This window comes from Danio rerio, chromosome 7, assembly GCF_049306965.1.
Source record: "Danio rerio strain Tuebingen ecotype United States chromosome 7, GRCz12tu, whole genome shotgun sequence".
NCBI lineage: Eukaryota > Metazoa > Chordata > Actinopteri > Cypriniformes > Danionidae > Danio > Danio rerio.
The window spans coordinates 77566377-77582500 of record NC_133182.1 but is presented as its reverse complement, the minus strand read 5'-3'; the positions used below and the strand labels follow the sequence as shown (position 1 = coordinate 77582500).

Below are 16124 nucleotides of genomic sequence, written 5' to 3'. Positions count from 1 at the left end.
TTCTGCAGTGTCCACTGGTGTTAATTAAAGATTTTGAACACAACTTGTTAAGTATAAACCCCTAAATCCACATTTATTGAATATAATTATTAAATCTAGATAAATCTAGATTAAATTAGATCTATACGTTGGAAAGACATGCTTGTAGAGCTTGAAGAACGAGGCAACCTTGAATGGTAAACTTTATATGAATATTTTATATTTTAACCCGATGGCTAGAAAGCATAAGGCCTGCCCAGCTGTTACTGCAGAAATATTTAATGAGAGCACATAAAGGACAGCGCATTTAAAATTACACTCCATTTCAAATTACACTCCATTTCAAATTAAAATCAAGTGCTTTACATGTTCTTTGATACAGAAGTCAATGCATCAGCTATTAAAATCATTATTGATTGCTTTACTTTTACAACCGGCTGGATGTGCATTACCCCTTACGTTACAATTTGCACTTTTAAAAGCATATTGAAGTGTGTTTCCAAACATGAAATGGTCCCGAGATCAGTGTAAATGAGCTCTTTTTATTATTATCAAGAACATGTACTTTGATATACAAGTCACTGCATCAGCTGCTATAATCATTATTGAAAATTTATAGCGTGCTTTTATGTAATGCATGATCACGTTGGCTCCCTTTGTTTACTCATGAGGCATTAAACGTCATTGAAAATCATGAGCAAAAAGTGTCATGGTGTGCAGAGGCATTAATAGTTTAGTTTAATGTCTTAAGCAGGAAAATTAGCATCTAGTTGGTTGTTTTTGCTGTATAAAGTCCTTCAGTCTTACACAACAGCTGATAAAACTGTCGGATTTAATTCTGCAAGGAAAACCGGCTGGATGTGCATTATCTCTTATGTTACATTTTGCACATATTTAAAAAGCATATTGAAGTGTGTCTTCAAACTTGAAATGATCCCGAGATCAGTTTAAATCAGCTTTTTTTATTATCATCAAGTACTTTACATGTACTTTGATATACAAGTCATTGTATCAGCTGCTAAAATCCTTATTGACAATTTATAGTGCGCTTTTATGGAATGCATGATCACGTTGGCACCTTTTGTTTACTCATGAGGCATTAAACACAATTAAAAATCATGAGCAAAAAGCATCATGGTGTGCACAGGCATTAATAGTTTAGTGTTGTGTCATAAGCAGGATAATGTACATCTAGTTGGTTGTTTTTGCTGTATAAAGTCCTTCAGTCTTATACAAGAGCTGATAGACCTATCTGGTTTAATTCTGCAAGGACAACTGGCTGGATGTGCATTATCCCATATGTTACAATTTGCACTTTTAAAAGCATATTAAAGTGTGTTTCCAAACTTGAAATGATCCTGAGGGCAGTGTAAATTGGCTTTATTGTTATAATGTAATACTTTACATGTACTTTGATATACAAGTCATTGCATCAGCTATTAAAATCCCTATTTGACAATTTAAAGTGTACTTTTATGGAATGCATGATCATGTTGGCTCCCTTTGTTTACTCATGAGGCATTAAATGTCATTGAAAATCATGAGCAAACAGCATCACGGTGTGCAGAGGCATTAATAGTGTAGTGTTGTGTCATAAGCAGGATAATGTACATCTAGTTGGGTTGTTTTTGCTTTATAAAGTCCTTTAGTCTTACACAAGAGCTGATAAACCTATCGCGTTTAATTCTGCAAGGACAACCGGCTGAATGTGCATTATCCCTTATGTTACAATTGGCACATATTTAAGTGCTTTACATGTACTTTGATACAGAAGTCAATGCATCAGATATTGAAATCATTATTGATTGCTTTACTTTAACAACCGGCTGGATGTGCATTATCCCTTATGTTACAATTGGCACATATTTAAGTGCTTTACATGTACTTTGATACAGAAGTCAATGCATCAGATATTGAAATCATTATTGATTGCTTTACTTTAACAACCGGCTGGATGTGCATTACCCCTTACGTTACAATTTGCACTTTTAAAAGCCTATTGAAATGTGTTTCCAAACATGAAATGGGCCTGAGATCAGAGCAAAAGAGCTTTTTTAAATTATAATCAATTTTTGTGTCATAAGCAGGATAATGTACATCTAGTTTGTTGTTTTTGCTGTATAAAGTCCTTCAGTCTTATACAAGAGCTGATAAACCTATCTGGTTTAATTCTGCAAGGACAACCGGCTGGATGTGCATTATCCCATATGTTACAATTTGCACTTTTAAAAGCATAATGAAGTGTGTTTCCAAACTTGAAATGGTCCTGAGATCAGTGTAAATGAGCTTTACCGCACTGTTCGTCACTGTTGTCTCCACAGTCATTGTCCCCATCGCAGTACCACAGGCTGCGGATGCAGTAGCCATTCTGACAGTGAAACTCGTCTTCCTCACATTCTCGCGGAGCTGTTTAAAAACACAAATCACACAAGATACAGAATTAATAATTAATAAACAGGACATTTATTTTCACTCCTACCCTTTTTTGTGCCAACACTGTGTAAAAAAATACTGGTTGCCTTTAATTTTTAAGCTGAATCAAACTAACCTTGAGATTGGTTAGTTGAGATTGCGGATATAAGTGAAGAGCGGGGGGGGGAGTTTGGCGCAGGCCCTTGACAATGTCTTTGGGGCCCCCCTAAATGTATGGGCCCTTAGAATAGTCCTAACTTGCCCCCCACCCTAGCATCACCCTTGTCCTTAATAATGATTAATAATTAATACCCATTAAAAGTGGTATAAAAAATCATATATAAAACAAAATTGGAGGGAAAAAGTAAAGCTACTTTTATAGGACTGACATGATCCAGAGCACTGGTGGTGCTCAAAACATTTTATTGACACCAGCAGGAGACTCCAGAACAGCAGGACTAGATGTGATGCTGTTTGTATTTACACCAACAACTGCGCCAGACACACACACACACCTGACACATGCCAGACAGTGTTTCCGCACCACTGCTCTTCTACACACCATATGCACAAAACATCATAACAAACTGCAGCAGAGCTCTCTGGAAGATCTCCTCCCTCGACGCTTTTTAACTCACTTTTCTGATAGCTCATATTTTATATTACAGTCTTTTATAGCCGCTTCATCTCCATGCATTATTTCTGCATTATAACTGATGTTATACCTTGCACTTGCACTGCAGTGATATTATATTACAAAGACTGTTCAAAAGTGCTGCATGTTTGATAAAAATAATTTATATAGCTGTTTTTGTGAAATTAATCATGCATTTTGTGTTTTGTTTTTTTTTGCAGTCCAAAGCAAATGACAAACAATTTTGACAAACAAGTGTGTCAGTACTTTTTGACAACGCAGAAAAACACAAAATATGCATGATTCACTGGCACATAAAATGAAATAAAAAATATTACTAAATAAAAAAATAATAAATAAATGAAAATGAAAATTAAATATGCATATATTAAATTTGCACAAAATAAAATAAAGAAATAAATATAAATAAAATACAAATAATAAATAAATAAAACACAAAAATATTTATATATATTCAGTTTGCACAAAAAAAATAAAAATAAATGACGATATAAAATACAAATAATAAAATAAATAAAACAAAAAATTAAAAATATAAAAATAAAAATAAATAAACTACATGTAAATAAAAATTATATATATATGTATATATATATATATATATATATATATATATATATATATATATATATATATATGTATATATATATATATATATATATATATATATATATATATATATATATATATATATATATATATAAAATTTAAATACACACAAAATAAAATAAAACAAATAAAAAACTAAGAATAAAAGTAAATAAAATAAAAAATAAACAACTTAAAATAAAAAAAAACAAAAACATTTATTTATATAAATAAATGTAACTTGCACAAATAAAAAATACAATAAAATAAAATAATTATAAAATATATAAAATAAAACAAAAACCTAAAAACTAAATAAAATAAAAAAATAAACGAAAATAAAAAGTATATACATAAATTTAATTTTAACAAAATAAAATAACATAATAAATAAAAAATAAATAAATAAAATAAATAATATATAATATATATATATATATATATATAATAAATATCCAAAAAATGCATCAAACATGCAGCACTTTTAAACCGTTTTTGCAATCCATGACACTAATCAACAGAAGACATATGGATTACCACATCATGCAATATAATGATAGAATAATATAATATATAAAACAATAAGAATATGATTTGTAAGATATTACAGATATAACACGAGGACAGACGGAAGCAGAAAGAGAGATGGTGAATGTAGGAGACGAGTGCTGGAAAACACACTTACTTAAAGCATGCGAATGAAATATTTATGGCAGCTTATGGCAGACAGACCCCCCATCATGAGCGGAGCCCCCCGGAGAACATCGCTGGAAATATGGGTCAGACGCACAGAAAACTGCTTCTGTTTGTCTCTCAGACGCACATACTGATCCTTCAGCACAACACAATCTGCTCAGACTGAGAGCAAACTAATCTATCGTATTATTTTGATGAATGAAGAGCATTTATACAAAGGGTTATATTAATACGCTAACAATAGCTAAAACTTTAGATGTGCTAGAAATGCTAACATGTTAATTCATGCATCCATAGTGTTGAAACATACTATTCACAACATAATAAACGTGATAGAAACTTGCTAGCATGAATGGACAGATGATTACCACTGCAAATATGTTAATAACCTGCTAAATTTTCAATTTAAAGGCTTAGCTTGGGTAATGAGGTTAACAAAAGGTTGATTAAGCAAGCGATTGGACAAAAGAGGTTTGTTCTGTAGGCAATATACACTCACCGGCCACTTTATTAGGTACACCTGTCTAACAGCTCAACGCGAATTTCTAATCAGCCAATGACATGGCAAAAACTCAACGCATTTAGGCATGTAGACATGGTCAAGACGATCTGCTGCAGTTCAAACTGAGCATCAGAATGGGGAAGAAAGGGGATTTAAGTGACTTTGAAAGTGGCATGGTTGTTGCTGCCAGATGGGTTGGTCTTAGTATTTCAGAAACTGCTGATCTACTGGGATTTTCACGCACAACCATCTCTAGGGTTTACAGAGAATGGTCTGATTAAGAGGAAATATCCAGTGAGCGGCAGTTCTGTGGGCGCACATACCTTGTTGATGAGGCCAGAGGAGAATGGCCAGATTGGTTCCAGCTGATAGAAAGGCAACAGTAACTCAAATAAGCACTCGTTACAACCGAGCTCTGCAGAAGAGCATCTCTGAACACACAACACGTCCAACCTTGAGGCGGATGGGCTACAGCAGCAGAAGACCACACCGGGTGCCGCTCCTGTCAGCTAAGAACAGGAAACTGAGGCTACAATCTGATGAGTCTCCATTTCTGCTGCCACATTCAGATGGTCGGGTCAGAATTTAGCATCAACAACATGAAAGCATGGATCTATCCTGCCTTGTATCAGGGGTTCAGGCGGGTGGTGGTGGTGGTGGTGGTGTAATGGTGTGGGGATATATTCTTGGCACACTTTGGACCCATTAGTACCAATTGAGCATCGTGTCAACACCACAGCCTACCTGAGTATTGTTGCTGACCATGTCCATCCCTTTATGAGCACAGTGTCTCCATCTTCTGATGGCTACTTCCAGCAGGATTACGCAACATGAATCATCTCAGACTGGTTTCTTGAACATGACAATGAGTTCACTGTACTCAAATGGCCTCCACAGTCACCAGAGCTCAATCCAACAGAGCACCTTTGGGATGAGGTGGAATGGGAGATTGGCATCATGGATGTGCAGCCGACAAATCTGCAGCAACTGTGTGATGCTATCATGTCAATGTGGAGCAAAATCTCTGAGGAATATTTCCAGTGTCTTGTTGAATCTCTGCCACGAAGCATTAAGGCAGTACTGAATAGGGGGGGGGTCCAATACAGTACTACTAAGGTGTACCTAATAAAGTGGCCAGTGAGTGTAAACATATTTCTGCCAAACTAAAATAAGAAGAAAAATAATAAGGAAACACTGTAACAAAAATAAAATTGTCTTGCACTCTAGGTTGCAGAGTCTCTATTAAGCTACTTTAATATTTGGCTGTTTTGCTACCAATTTCACTATGAATACACTTTACTGACGGGTTGTTTTGTATAAGCACCTTATCTGACCTGCATGTGAGTCAATAGTGACCGTCTTTGAACTACATAAGGGAGCACAAAGGTATCATTAAATTATTATGGTATAATTATTTAATGACAGAGCTGCCGCTTTTATGCTCCCCTGAATGCACACGGGAGATTTACTAGAGAGGTCAAGACTTTCATTAAATAAAATATGATTATTCAGTTTGTTTCTTACTAAATCCTACACAGCGGGCTTTTAGAGCACTATTTAAGGGTCAAATAAATAATTTTAAGATGTTATATTGTAGCATTAAAAGATGGTCTTTGTTTGCAGCTAGAGGATGGACAAGAACAATGAGGACATCTTAGAAATATTATCGTCATGTCCGACAGAAAACAGCAACTCAAATGTGCATAGAAAGAAATATTGGCGTAGATATATTTGTTTGCAGTGAACTATTACATGTTTTCTAGCTCTTGTTTGCTATATATGTACATGTTATATACAGTTGAAGTCAGAATTATTAGCACCCTTTCAATTAATTTTTCTTTTTAAAATATTTCCTAAATGATGTTTAACAGAGCGAGGAAATGTTCACAGTATGTCTGATAATATTTTTTCTTCTGGAGAAAGTCTTATTTGTTTTATTTCGGCTAAAATAAAAGCAGATTTTAATTTTTTAAACCCAATTTTAAGGTCAATATTATTAGCCCCTTTAGGCTATTTTTGTTTTCGGCTGTCTACAAAACAAACCATCATTATACAATAACTTGCCTAATTACCCTAACCTGCCTAGTTACCCTAATTACCCTAGTTAAGCCTTTAAATGTCACTTTAAACTGTATAGAAGAATATCTAGTCAAATACCATTTACTGTCATCATGACAAAGATAAAATAAATCAGTTATTAGAGATGAGTTATTAAATCTATTATGATTAGAAATGTGTTGAAGAAATCTGCTCTCCATTAAACAGAAATTGGGGAAAAAATAAACAGGGGGGCTAATAATTCTGACTTTAACTGTATATTATACAGCTTATGCTCAGCATAAAATAATATTTGCATTCATTTCTTTGTGAATATTGGTCATATGTTTTGTTGAATTGGACCAAAACAGATTTATTAAACAAATATATTTATTAAAATACAATTTTAGTCACCAGACATCTTTAGAAATAGAAAGATAATACAATAAAATTCCCACAAAACATTGCAAAATATACAAATTACAGACTAGTTTTTAGTTCTAGTTCTTTTGCCAATTATTTTAATTTTATATATTTTTTCCCCTAACATATAAATTTGGGTGTACTAATTTATGGACCAATATCATAAATAACTTTGTTAGATTAGCTCCAGATTTGGCTATTTCTTTAACCAGGTTAAAAAAAAAAACATTGAGATCGAGATGGTGATCTGGCAAAGAGGTCTGCAGCACACTACTTTATATAAAAATACAAACATAATATAAAAATGCTGTTTATAGAATACAGATATTCGGTATCACTTATGGGGAATAACATTTACAAAACTGACTGTTGTAAAATAGCACTTTACTGAAAACCCACACACTAGAAAAAGAGATAGTTATTATCAGCAATGCCCATCATCCAAAAGGAGTTTAAAATGATTAGATATTGACAAAAACTACAATAACGTGAATCCCTAAAATCTTGAAATCATAAAACAGAGCTGACTTTTCGGTGTCAATGCATCAGTTCTAGAAAAAAAAAACATAAATACAAAACAACAGAAAGATTATTTAACTCACGACAGTCTTGTTCATCGGAGTCGTCCTCGCAGTCGTTGTCTCCGTCGCACAACCACGAGCGGCGGATGCATTTGCCGTTTTCACAGTGAAAGTCCAGCGGTGAACATGTGGGCAATACTGGAGGAAGGAGACGAAAAGAAAACCAATTATTAATTACAAACGCATCTTTGGGCATTCTGAGCGATGCATTAAACTGAATATTCAGAATATACAACAGAAATGAGAACACCACATTTTGCAAATGAATATTTTGATCGATTTCTCAGTGAATATAGGTCATATATTAGGGTGCATCTGAACAAAACAGATTTATTAAAGGATACATTTATTAAAATAATATTTTAGTCACAGAACGACTTTAGAAAAATAAAGACTATAGATTTAAATTCTTGCAAAATATTGCAAAAATATGATTAGAAACGACTAACGGGGTTCTTGTTAAATAAGAGTTGGAGCTAAACTATGCAGGACACCGGCCCTCGAGGACCGAGTTTGCCCACCCCTGGTTTAGGTCCAACTTGCCTCAACACCTGCCTGGATGTTTCAAGTATACCTAGTAAGACCTTGATAAGGTTGTTTGATTAGGGTTGGAGCTAAAATCTGCAGGACACCGGCCCTCCAGGAACATGTTTGATGACCCCTGCCTTACACCTTGAATGCACAGGTACCACTTTATATTATATAAGGTGGCCTTCATTTCTAATATACTTGTATTGCAATATAAATACAAAGTACATACGGTGTTCGTAATGTATTGCAGAACATTTGTGGATGGGATATGGGTTGTGTAAGGTGCAGGTTTGGTGATTTGGGTAGGGTTTAACTTGGGTTAATGGTGTGTAGTTTATGTGTGCACGCTCGCACGCATGCACAAACTGTATATGAATATAAAACCAGCACACTATGCATATATAGTCGTGTGCATGTTTATGTAGTGCACATGTGTGTGTGTTCTGCGCGTAGTCAAATTTCCAGAGCTCCTCATTAAAAAAAATTCCCTGGAGGAAGAAACTCCTCCTGAGTCTTTCTGCGTGTTCAGGCTCTGACAGTGTTTTTCTGACCGCAGCATTGAGAGGAGGCCATTGTTAGGCTGACGAGGCTCCTTAATGGTGTTCCTGGAGTAAGTGTCTTCAATCGGGTCCTGTAGAGTGTGACGCGCTCCGCTGAGCACATCGGCTCTCTGCAGGTCGCACAGGCCTGTCAGGTGCGGGAATTCGGGAATTAGCGCTCGGACAGATGCTTTCTATTGTGCTGCGGCTGCAGAATGAAGCCTGAGGCATCCAGAGTTTACAGAAACATCTCCGGGAAATTCCTGTGCTTTTGTAGCGCACTATGAATGCAAGTGAACAATTAACATCGCTTAATTGTATTAAATATAAACTTGCTGTGTTTGTCAAATCTATTTTTAACATTCAATTCAATTCCTCTTTATTTCTCTGGTGCTTTTACAATGTACAGTTGAAGTCAGAATTATTAGCCCCCCTTTGAATTTTTTTCTTCTTTTTTTAAATATTTCCCAAATGATGTTTAACAGAGCAAGGAAATGTTCACAGTATGTCTGATAATATTTTTTCTTTTAGAGAAAGTCTTATTTGTTTTATTTCAGCAAGAATAAAAGCAGTTTTTAATTTTTTAAACACCATTTTAGGGACAATATTATTAGCCCCTTTAAGCAAATTTTTTTCTCGATAGTCTACAGAACAAACCATCGTTATACAATAACTTGCCTAATTACCCTAACCTGCCTAGTTACCCTAATTAACCAAGTTAAGCCTTTAAATGTCGCTTTAAGTTGTATAGAAACGTCTTGAAAAATATCTAGTCTAATATTATTTACTGTCATCATGACAAAGATAAAATGAATTCATTATTAAAAATGAGTTAATAAAACTATTAGGTTTATAAATGTGCTGATAAAATCTGCTCTCCATTAAACAAAAATTGGGGAAAAAATAAACAAGTGGTCTAATAAATCAAGGGGGCTAATAATTTTAACTTCAACTGTAGATTGTGTCAAAGCAGCTTAACAGACGTTCTAGTAAACTGAAACTGTGTCAGTCCTGTGTTCAGAGTTGAAGTTCAGTTCAGTGTTTAAAGGGTCACGAAACACCAAAACACATTTTTTGAGCTGTTGACAGTGGTATATGTGTCACACACTGCTAAAAACACTATTAGGACACCTATATTTCACTAAAAAGTGTAAATTGGTTGTTTTTGCGTTATTTTAAGCAAATTCGTACTTCCGTTGCATCACGGTCATGACATAACAGCGTGTATTACAGCGTGCAGACTGGACGTCTGTGCCAGAGTGAGTCTTATTACGTCTTACAGTGTGCTGCATTAATGCATGAGTAAGGCTTGGTTCAAACCAATCAGCGCGCTCTATTGTGCAACTTCATTAATATTCATTACTGTCACAGTGTTTAGAAGACAGAGACGCCACGTTGTGTTGGCAAAACAAGCGTGAAGTGTTGCTTTTATAGTTTGCTGCAGTTAAGTTTTGTTTTCATTTTCTCTCTGTGAGAGCGCAGCTGGAGTCACGTGTGGATTAACAGTGTACGCGACGCTCGACAACAATAACTTACGTGTCTTATTGTTTTCCTGAGAGCTGTTCTCATCTGCAAACGCTGAGATCCGGATTCGCTTGTAGTCTCCTCTTAATAAAGACGCGGCTCTAGTTGCTGGTGATTGTCCTGTCTCTACAGATTTGGTAAGTGAGCGACCAGTGCTCTTTGTTTATTCAGTTCGTATTTTATTCGTATCGAAAAAACTATTGCACAGAGTGAAAACAAGTTAGCACTACAACCAAACTATAACCTCATGTAGGATTTTGTGACCGGAATAACACACGCGGCTTTCTGACGCTACCTGCCGTGTGCATCTAAGTTTCCGGGAAATGCTGAGTTTTTTTTTCTCTCATTCGCCGTGCGGTATCAAACATTGCATGAAAAATACACGCTTAGAGCAGTTCCTCGAATCAAATATCTCGTTTGTCGTGAGGGACATGAATGAATTCCCTGAATGAAAGAGCCAAACTGCAGTTAAAGTCCACCATTTAATAATTTGGCAAATAATTCGACTACAGATGTCCATGTAAACACAGTCACATTGTCCGCTGTGGGTGTGTGTTTTGACTCTGAAATTCAGCGCGCCCAATTAGACACTCCCACACCAAGCCTCTTTTCTTCCTCCGACACTCCCCCCTAAACAGAGCTGGACACGCCCACTTTTCTGACTTTTTCCAAAGTAGAGGTGTGAAAACACCATGCTGAAATGAGGGGGTTTCATGGCCCTTTAAGGGCTGCCTTAATGCACACATACTGGACAAAGCCAAGCTACAGCTGTATTATGGGACCAGTGCGACTTCAGTCAAGCTAAAGCATCTACATGACATTTTATGAAGACAAATGATGGCTTCGGTCTGCCTGGAATTGACTTTTAAAGTGCATGTAAATGCTTGTTGTGAGGCAAAATCAATTTCAATTGATTGTAGATGAATTCTCCCATCATCCAGAGGCGCTTTTGTTCTGTAAATCATCACAATATTGTTTTATAAACAGAGAATCCACTACAAACTCTGTGTATATGCGCATGTGTGATTTTTGTTAACCATTTCACTCATATGACCACTGTAAAATTAATGTCAAATGTGTTGATGAACTTAGTTATTAGTTATTAATTAACTACTTAAAACTAGTTATTAATTAACTACTGATTTCTAGAGCGGACGAAGCAGTGGCGCAGTAGTTAGTGCTGGCGCCTCACAGCAAGAAGGTCGCAGGTTCGAACCCCGGATCGATTGGCGTTTCTGTGTGGAGTTTGCATGTTCTCCCTGCATTCGCGTGGGTTTCCTCCGGGTGCTCCAGTTTCCCCCACAGTCCAAAGACATGCGGTACAGGTGAATTGGCTAGGCTAAATTGTCCGTAGTGTATGAGTGTGTGTGTGGATGTTTCCCAGAGATGGGTTGCGGCTGGAAGGGCATCTGCTGCGTAAAAACTTGCTGGATAAGTTGGCGGTTCATTCCGCTGTGTTGACCCCGGATTAATAAAGGGCCTAAGCCGACAAGAAAATGAATGAATGAATGTTTTCTAGAGCTATTAACTTTCGTTGATATAAACAAAAGCTATTCCTTGACAAAAAAAGTGCATAAATAAAGCAAATAAAAGCATAAATTAAAGCAACCAAGCCACTAAACATTGAACTTAAATCAAAATCAATTAATAAAAAAAGTGGCAGGCATGTTGATGCAATAGCTAAGTGGTTAGCAGCATGCCAACATATGGTGCAATAGCACATCAGGGCGTCCTGAGTTCGAATCCCGGCTCGAAGATATTTCCCGACCCTCTCTCTCTCCAACTTCGCTTCCTGTCTTATTACTGTCCCAGGGCTCGAAATTAACCTTTTTGCTTGGTAGCACCGGTGCTCCTAACTTTAAAAATGTAGGCGCATCAGCCAAAATTTAGTCGCACCCACCAATTACGAGCACCGTTACTACACGTTTTATACAAACAGATGTATTGCATTTAAATTTAACACTAATCAAACTAACAAGCAAAAAAAAAATAATATAAATATGCGTGCGTGAGGAAAATATGTCTCAACAAAATCCCGTGATCACAAGAAAATAGATTTTTATAACAGAACTGAGTGACCAAAGCATACACGGAGCGCTCACCGGCCCTGCACACACTGCTTGAATGAATCTGTTAACGGTATAACGTTAACTGTGCTGTTCTCACAAGTGCTGTCTGATATTGCACTGATGCTTTTGACACATACTGTACCTTATTATATGCATACGTCATGTTAATAGCCATACCGGTCTTTTCATGAGTAAGTTAGCGATGTTAATTTACTTAGTGTAACGTTAAGCCCGTTTGCGATGGTGTACGTGATGTTAAATTTGACATATAGCTGCCCCTTGCACGGCGGACAGCATCTGGCGATTATATGAAGGATTAAACAGAAGCTCTCGTGCTAGATGTGGCAAACAGTTACCTGAAAACTCCACCCCACAGACTTTTCATAGCGGACTTGAAGCCAACAGAAGTCTTCTACTCTTGGAAAAGTGTAGATGGTGGATTAACATTCAGCACATGATCACTAGTAAGATGTGTCATTATTTGTAACTACATGGTTTCTAAAACTAAATCTGTCCGCGTTATCTTCAATCTCATCTTTAGCGCTTTAGTTTTCCGCGGTAGCTCTCTGTCATCCGAAGCCAGAAGGGGCGTGATTGACAGCTGATATTACCCAATCATTCGCGTTCAGTGCTAGAGCAGTGGGCCAATAAGAAGAGCGCGAAGCCGGGGCAAGCATTACAGACTTGGATTTGTTTACTGCAGCAAGATGACATGACAACTGTTTAAAACCATTCCCGAGCGCTGCGTTTCCCGTTCCAAGTGCAAACAAAGAGCTTAGAGATGCATTCTGCGTGAATGTCTCCCGAACCCGCGCACGTGGTGAACATTTTGCAGTAAAAACTGGTCGCACACAACAATTTTAAGCACTCACAGAAATGCTCCCAAATATATTTTAAGGTCGCATAGATAAAATTTCAAGCGCATATGCGATCAAAATGGTTGCAATTTCGAGCCCTGCTGTCCTATCTAAAAAAAAAAAGTCAAAAAGGCCAAAATTAATCTAAAAAAATAAATTAATTAAAAAAAAGTGTCAGGCAGTGGTTCAACCAGCGGAAATAATGTATTATTATAATTTATACATTTATACAATATATCGGTTTAAACATATTGATGTAATTTTGTTATAGGACAGGTAACGATGATATTAAGTGTAGCATTCAATGGCTGATATTGATATGGTGGCAGATATTTATTGGAATTAAATGTTTTAAATTTTAAAAGGATTTTTTACAAACCCATTGATTTTCATAGTTGGGCGAAAACTGGCTGTGAAAAAATAAATAAACAGCAGTTTATTGCATCAAGCTATTGTTACATTGTATTATGGGACTCACTGCAGCCGTCTTCATCGCTGTGATCTCCACAGTCGTTGTCTCCGTCACACTGCCACTGCGCTGGTATACACGTACACTCGCCAAACGCACTGACCGCACACGTGAAGTGATTCTTTCCACACGAGCATTCGGCGGCGCTCAAAACACCTGCAAAACAAACACATGAAGTCAGACACACAGTCTCAATGGCTCCTTTCTAACACTTTCTGCACTTCTTGTAGAGCGTAATATTAACCACCAAAACAAGCATACAGAGCAGGGGTCCTGGAGGGCCGGTGTCCTGGAGAGTATAGCTCCAACCCTAATCAAACACACCTGAACAAGCTAATCAAGCTACATACAGCTGAAGCCAGAAGTTTACATACACTCTAAAAAAGTACATAACCAATTTTCTTTAAATGTCTGACAGTATTCATTCATTCATTCATTCATTCATTTATTCATTTTCTTGTCGGCTTAGTCCCTTTATTAATCCGGGGTCGCCACAGCGGAATGAACCACCAACTAATCCAGCAAGTTTTTACGCAGCGGATGCCCTTCCAGCCGCAACCCATCTCTGGGAAACATCCACACACACATTCACACACACACTCATACACTACACACAATTTAGCCTACCCAATTCACCTGTACCGCATGTCTTTGGACTGTGGCGGAAACCGGAGCACCCGGAGGAAACCCACGCGAAGGCAGGGAGAACATGCAAACTCCACACAGAAACACCAACTGAGCTGAGGCTTGAACCAGCGACCCAGCGACGTTCTTGCTGTGAGGCGACAGCACTACCACTGTGATTTACTGTGCCACTGATGGTAAATCCCACTAAATGTTTACTATTTTAGGTCTGTTAGGATTACCTAAATGATTGACATTTGCTAAATGCCAGAATAATGAGAGAATTAGTTTTTTGAGATTTTTTATTCATTTCTAGACAATTAAAAGTTTACACACATTTCCTTGGTGTTTTTTAGCTTTGCTTTTAAACTGTATAACTTTGGTCAAGTGTTTTGGGTCTCCTTCCACAAGCTTCTCACAATAGTTTGCAGGAGTTTTGGCCCATTCCTCCTGACAGAATTGGTGTATCTGAGTCAGATTGGTAGGCTGTCTTGCTCGCACAAGCTTTTTCAACTCTGCCCACAAATTTTCTACAGGATTGAGATCAGGGCTTTGTGATGGCCACTCCAAAACATTCACTCTGTTGTCCTTAAAGCACATATGAACTCATTTGGCAGTATGTTTAGGGTCATGGTCTGTTTGGAAGACACATTTGTGGCCAAGTTGTAATTTTCTGGCTAATGTGTTGAGATGTTGCTTCAGTATTTCTCCATGATGTTCTGTCTTCATGAGGCCATCTATGCTGTGAAGTGGACCAGTCCCTCCTGCAGCAAAACAGCCCCACAGCATGATGCTGCCGCCCCCATACTTCACAGTTGGGATGGTGTTGCTAGGCTTGTAAGCTTTCCACTTTGTCCTCCAAATGTAACACTGCTCATTACAGTCAAACAGTTCAATCTTAGCTCCATCAGAGCACAGCACATGTCTCCAATATTAGTCTTTTTCCCAGTGTAATTTAGCTAATTGTAATCTGGTATTGTTGTTGATTCTGGCTTGTTGATTTTCTCATGTTGTCACACAGTGAAGCAGTGTGTTTGAACTTTTCCTTCAATACTATTCTACAGTTGTGCCTCACATTAACTCAAATGTTGTCAATTAGCCAATCAGAAACCTCCAAAACCTTGACATCATCATCTGAGCTTTTTCAGAGGCAGAATAATCTTATTGTGTGTAAACTTGACTTTCAAGAAGAGTTATAACAATTTCTCAACAAATCTCTCTCATTATTCTGCTATTAAGCAGAACAGAAACACATGTGATCATCCTAACTTACCTAAAAGAGAAAACGTTTAGTCACAGTAACATCTGACTCTTTTTAAATGGTGATGTGCCTTTTTATACCGTGTTTGCACACTTCTGCTTTCAACTGTATACGTGACACTTCAGGGCAGGTGTGTTGAAGCAAGTTGGAGCTAAACTCTGCAGAGCACCAGACCTCCAGGATCGAGATAGAAACATGCTGAAGCTGGATGAAGCTAAACTCTGCAGGACACTGATCCTCCATTATAACCACAGGGTATTTTGAGCCGAAATTACACAGAAATATTCTGGGCGCTCGTGTTGTATCTCCCAAATATGACCCCTTTAAATGCATGACCCTCGTAATGTCACACACACACACACACACACACAAACACA

At 37.1% G+C, this 16124-nt stretch overlaps 1 protein-coding gene across 7 annotated transcripts in view; it reads right to left on the bottom strand.

The window, feature by feature from the left end:
• Window positions 1–16124, bottom strand: part of lrp4 (low density lipoprotein receptor-related protein 4) — a 143830-nt gene that overhangs the window by 64370 nt on the left and 63336 nt on the right. For all 7 annotated transcript variants that reach the window (XR_012382876.1, XM_073907586.1, XM_073907584.1 and 4 more), the window contains exons 2-4: window positions 13872–14018; window positions 7895–8011; window positions 2272–2385 (exon numbers count right to left, since the gene is read on the bottom strand). Coding sequence is in view for 4 of the 7 variants with exons in the window: in XM_073907586.1 (XP_073763687.1) it covers window positions 2272–2385; window positions 7895–8011; window positions 13872–14018 (378 nt within the window). In the remaining 3 variants the exon portion in view is untranslated. The remainder of the gene's footprint in view (window positions 1–2271; window positions 2386–7894; window positions 8012–13871; window positions 14019–16124) is intronic.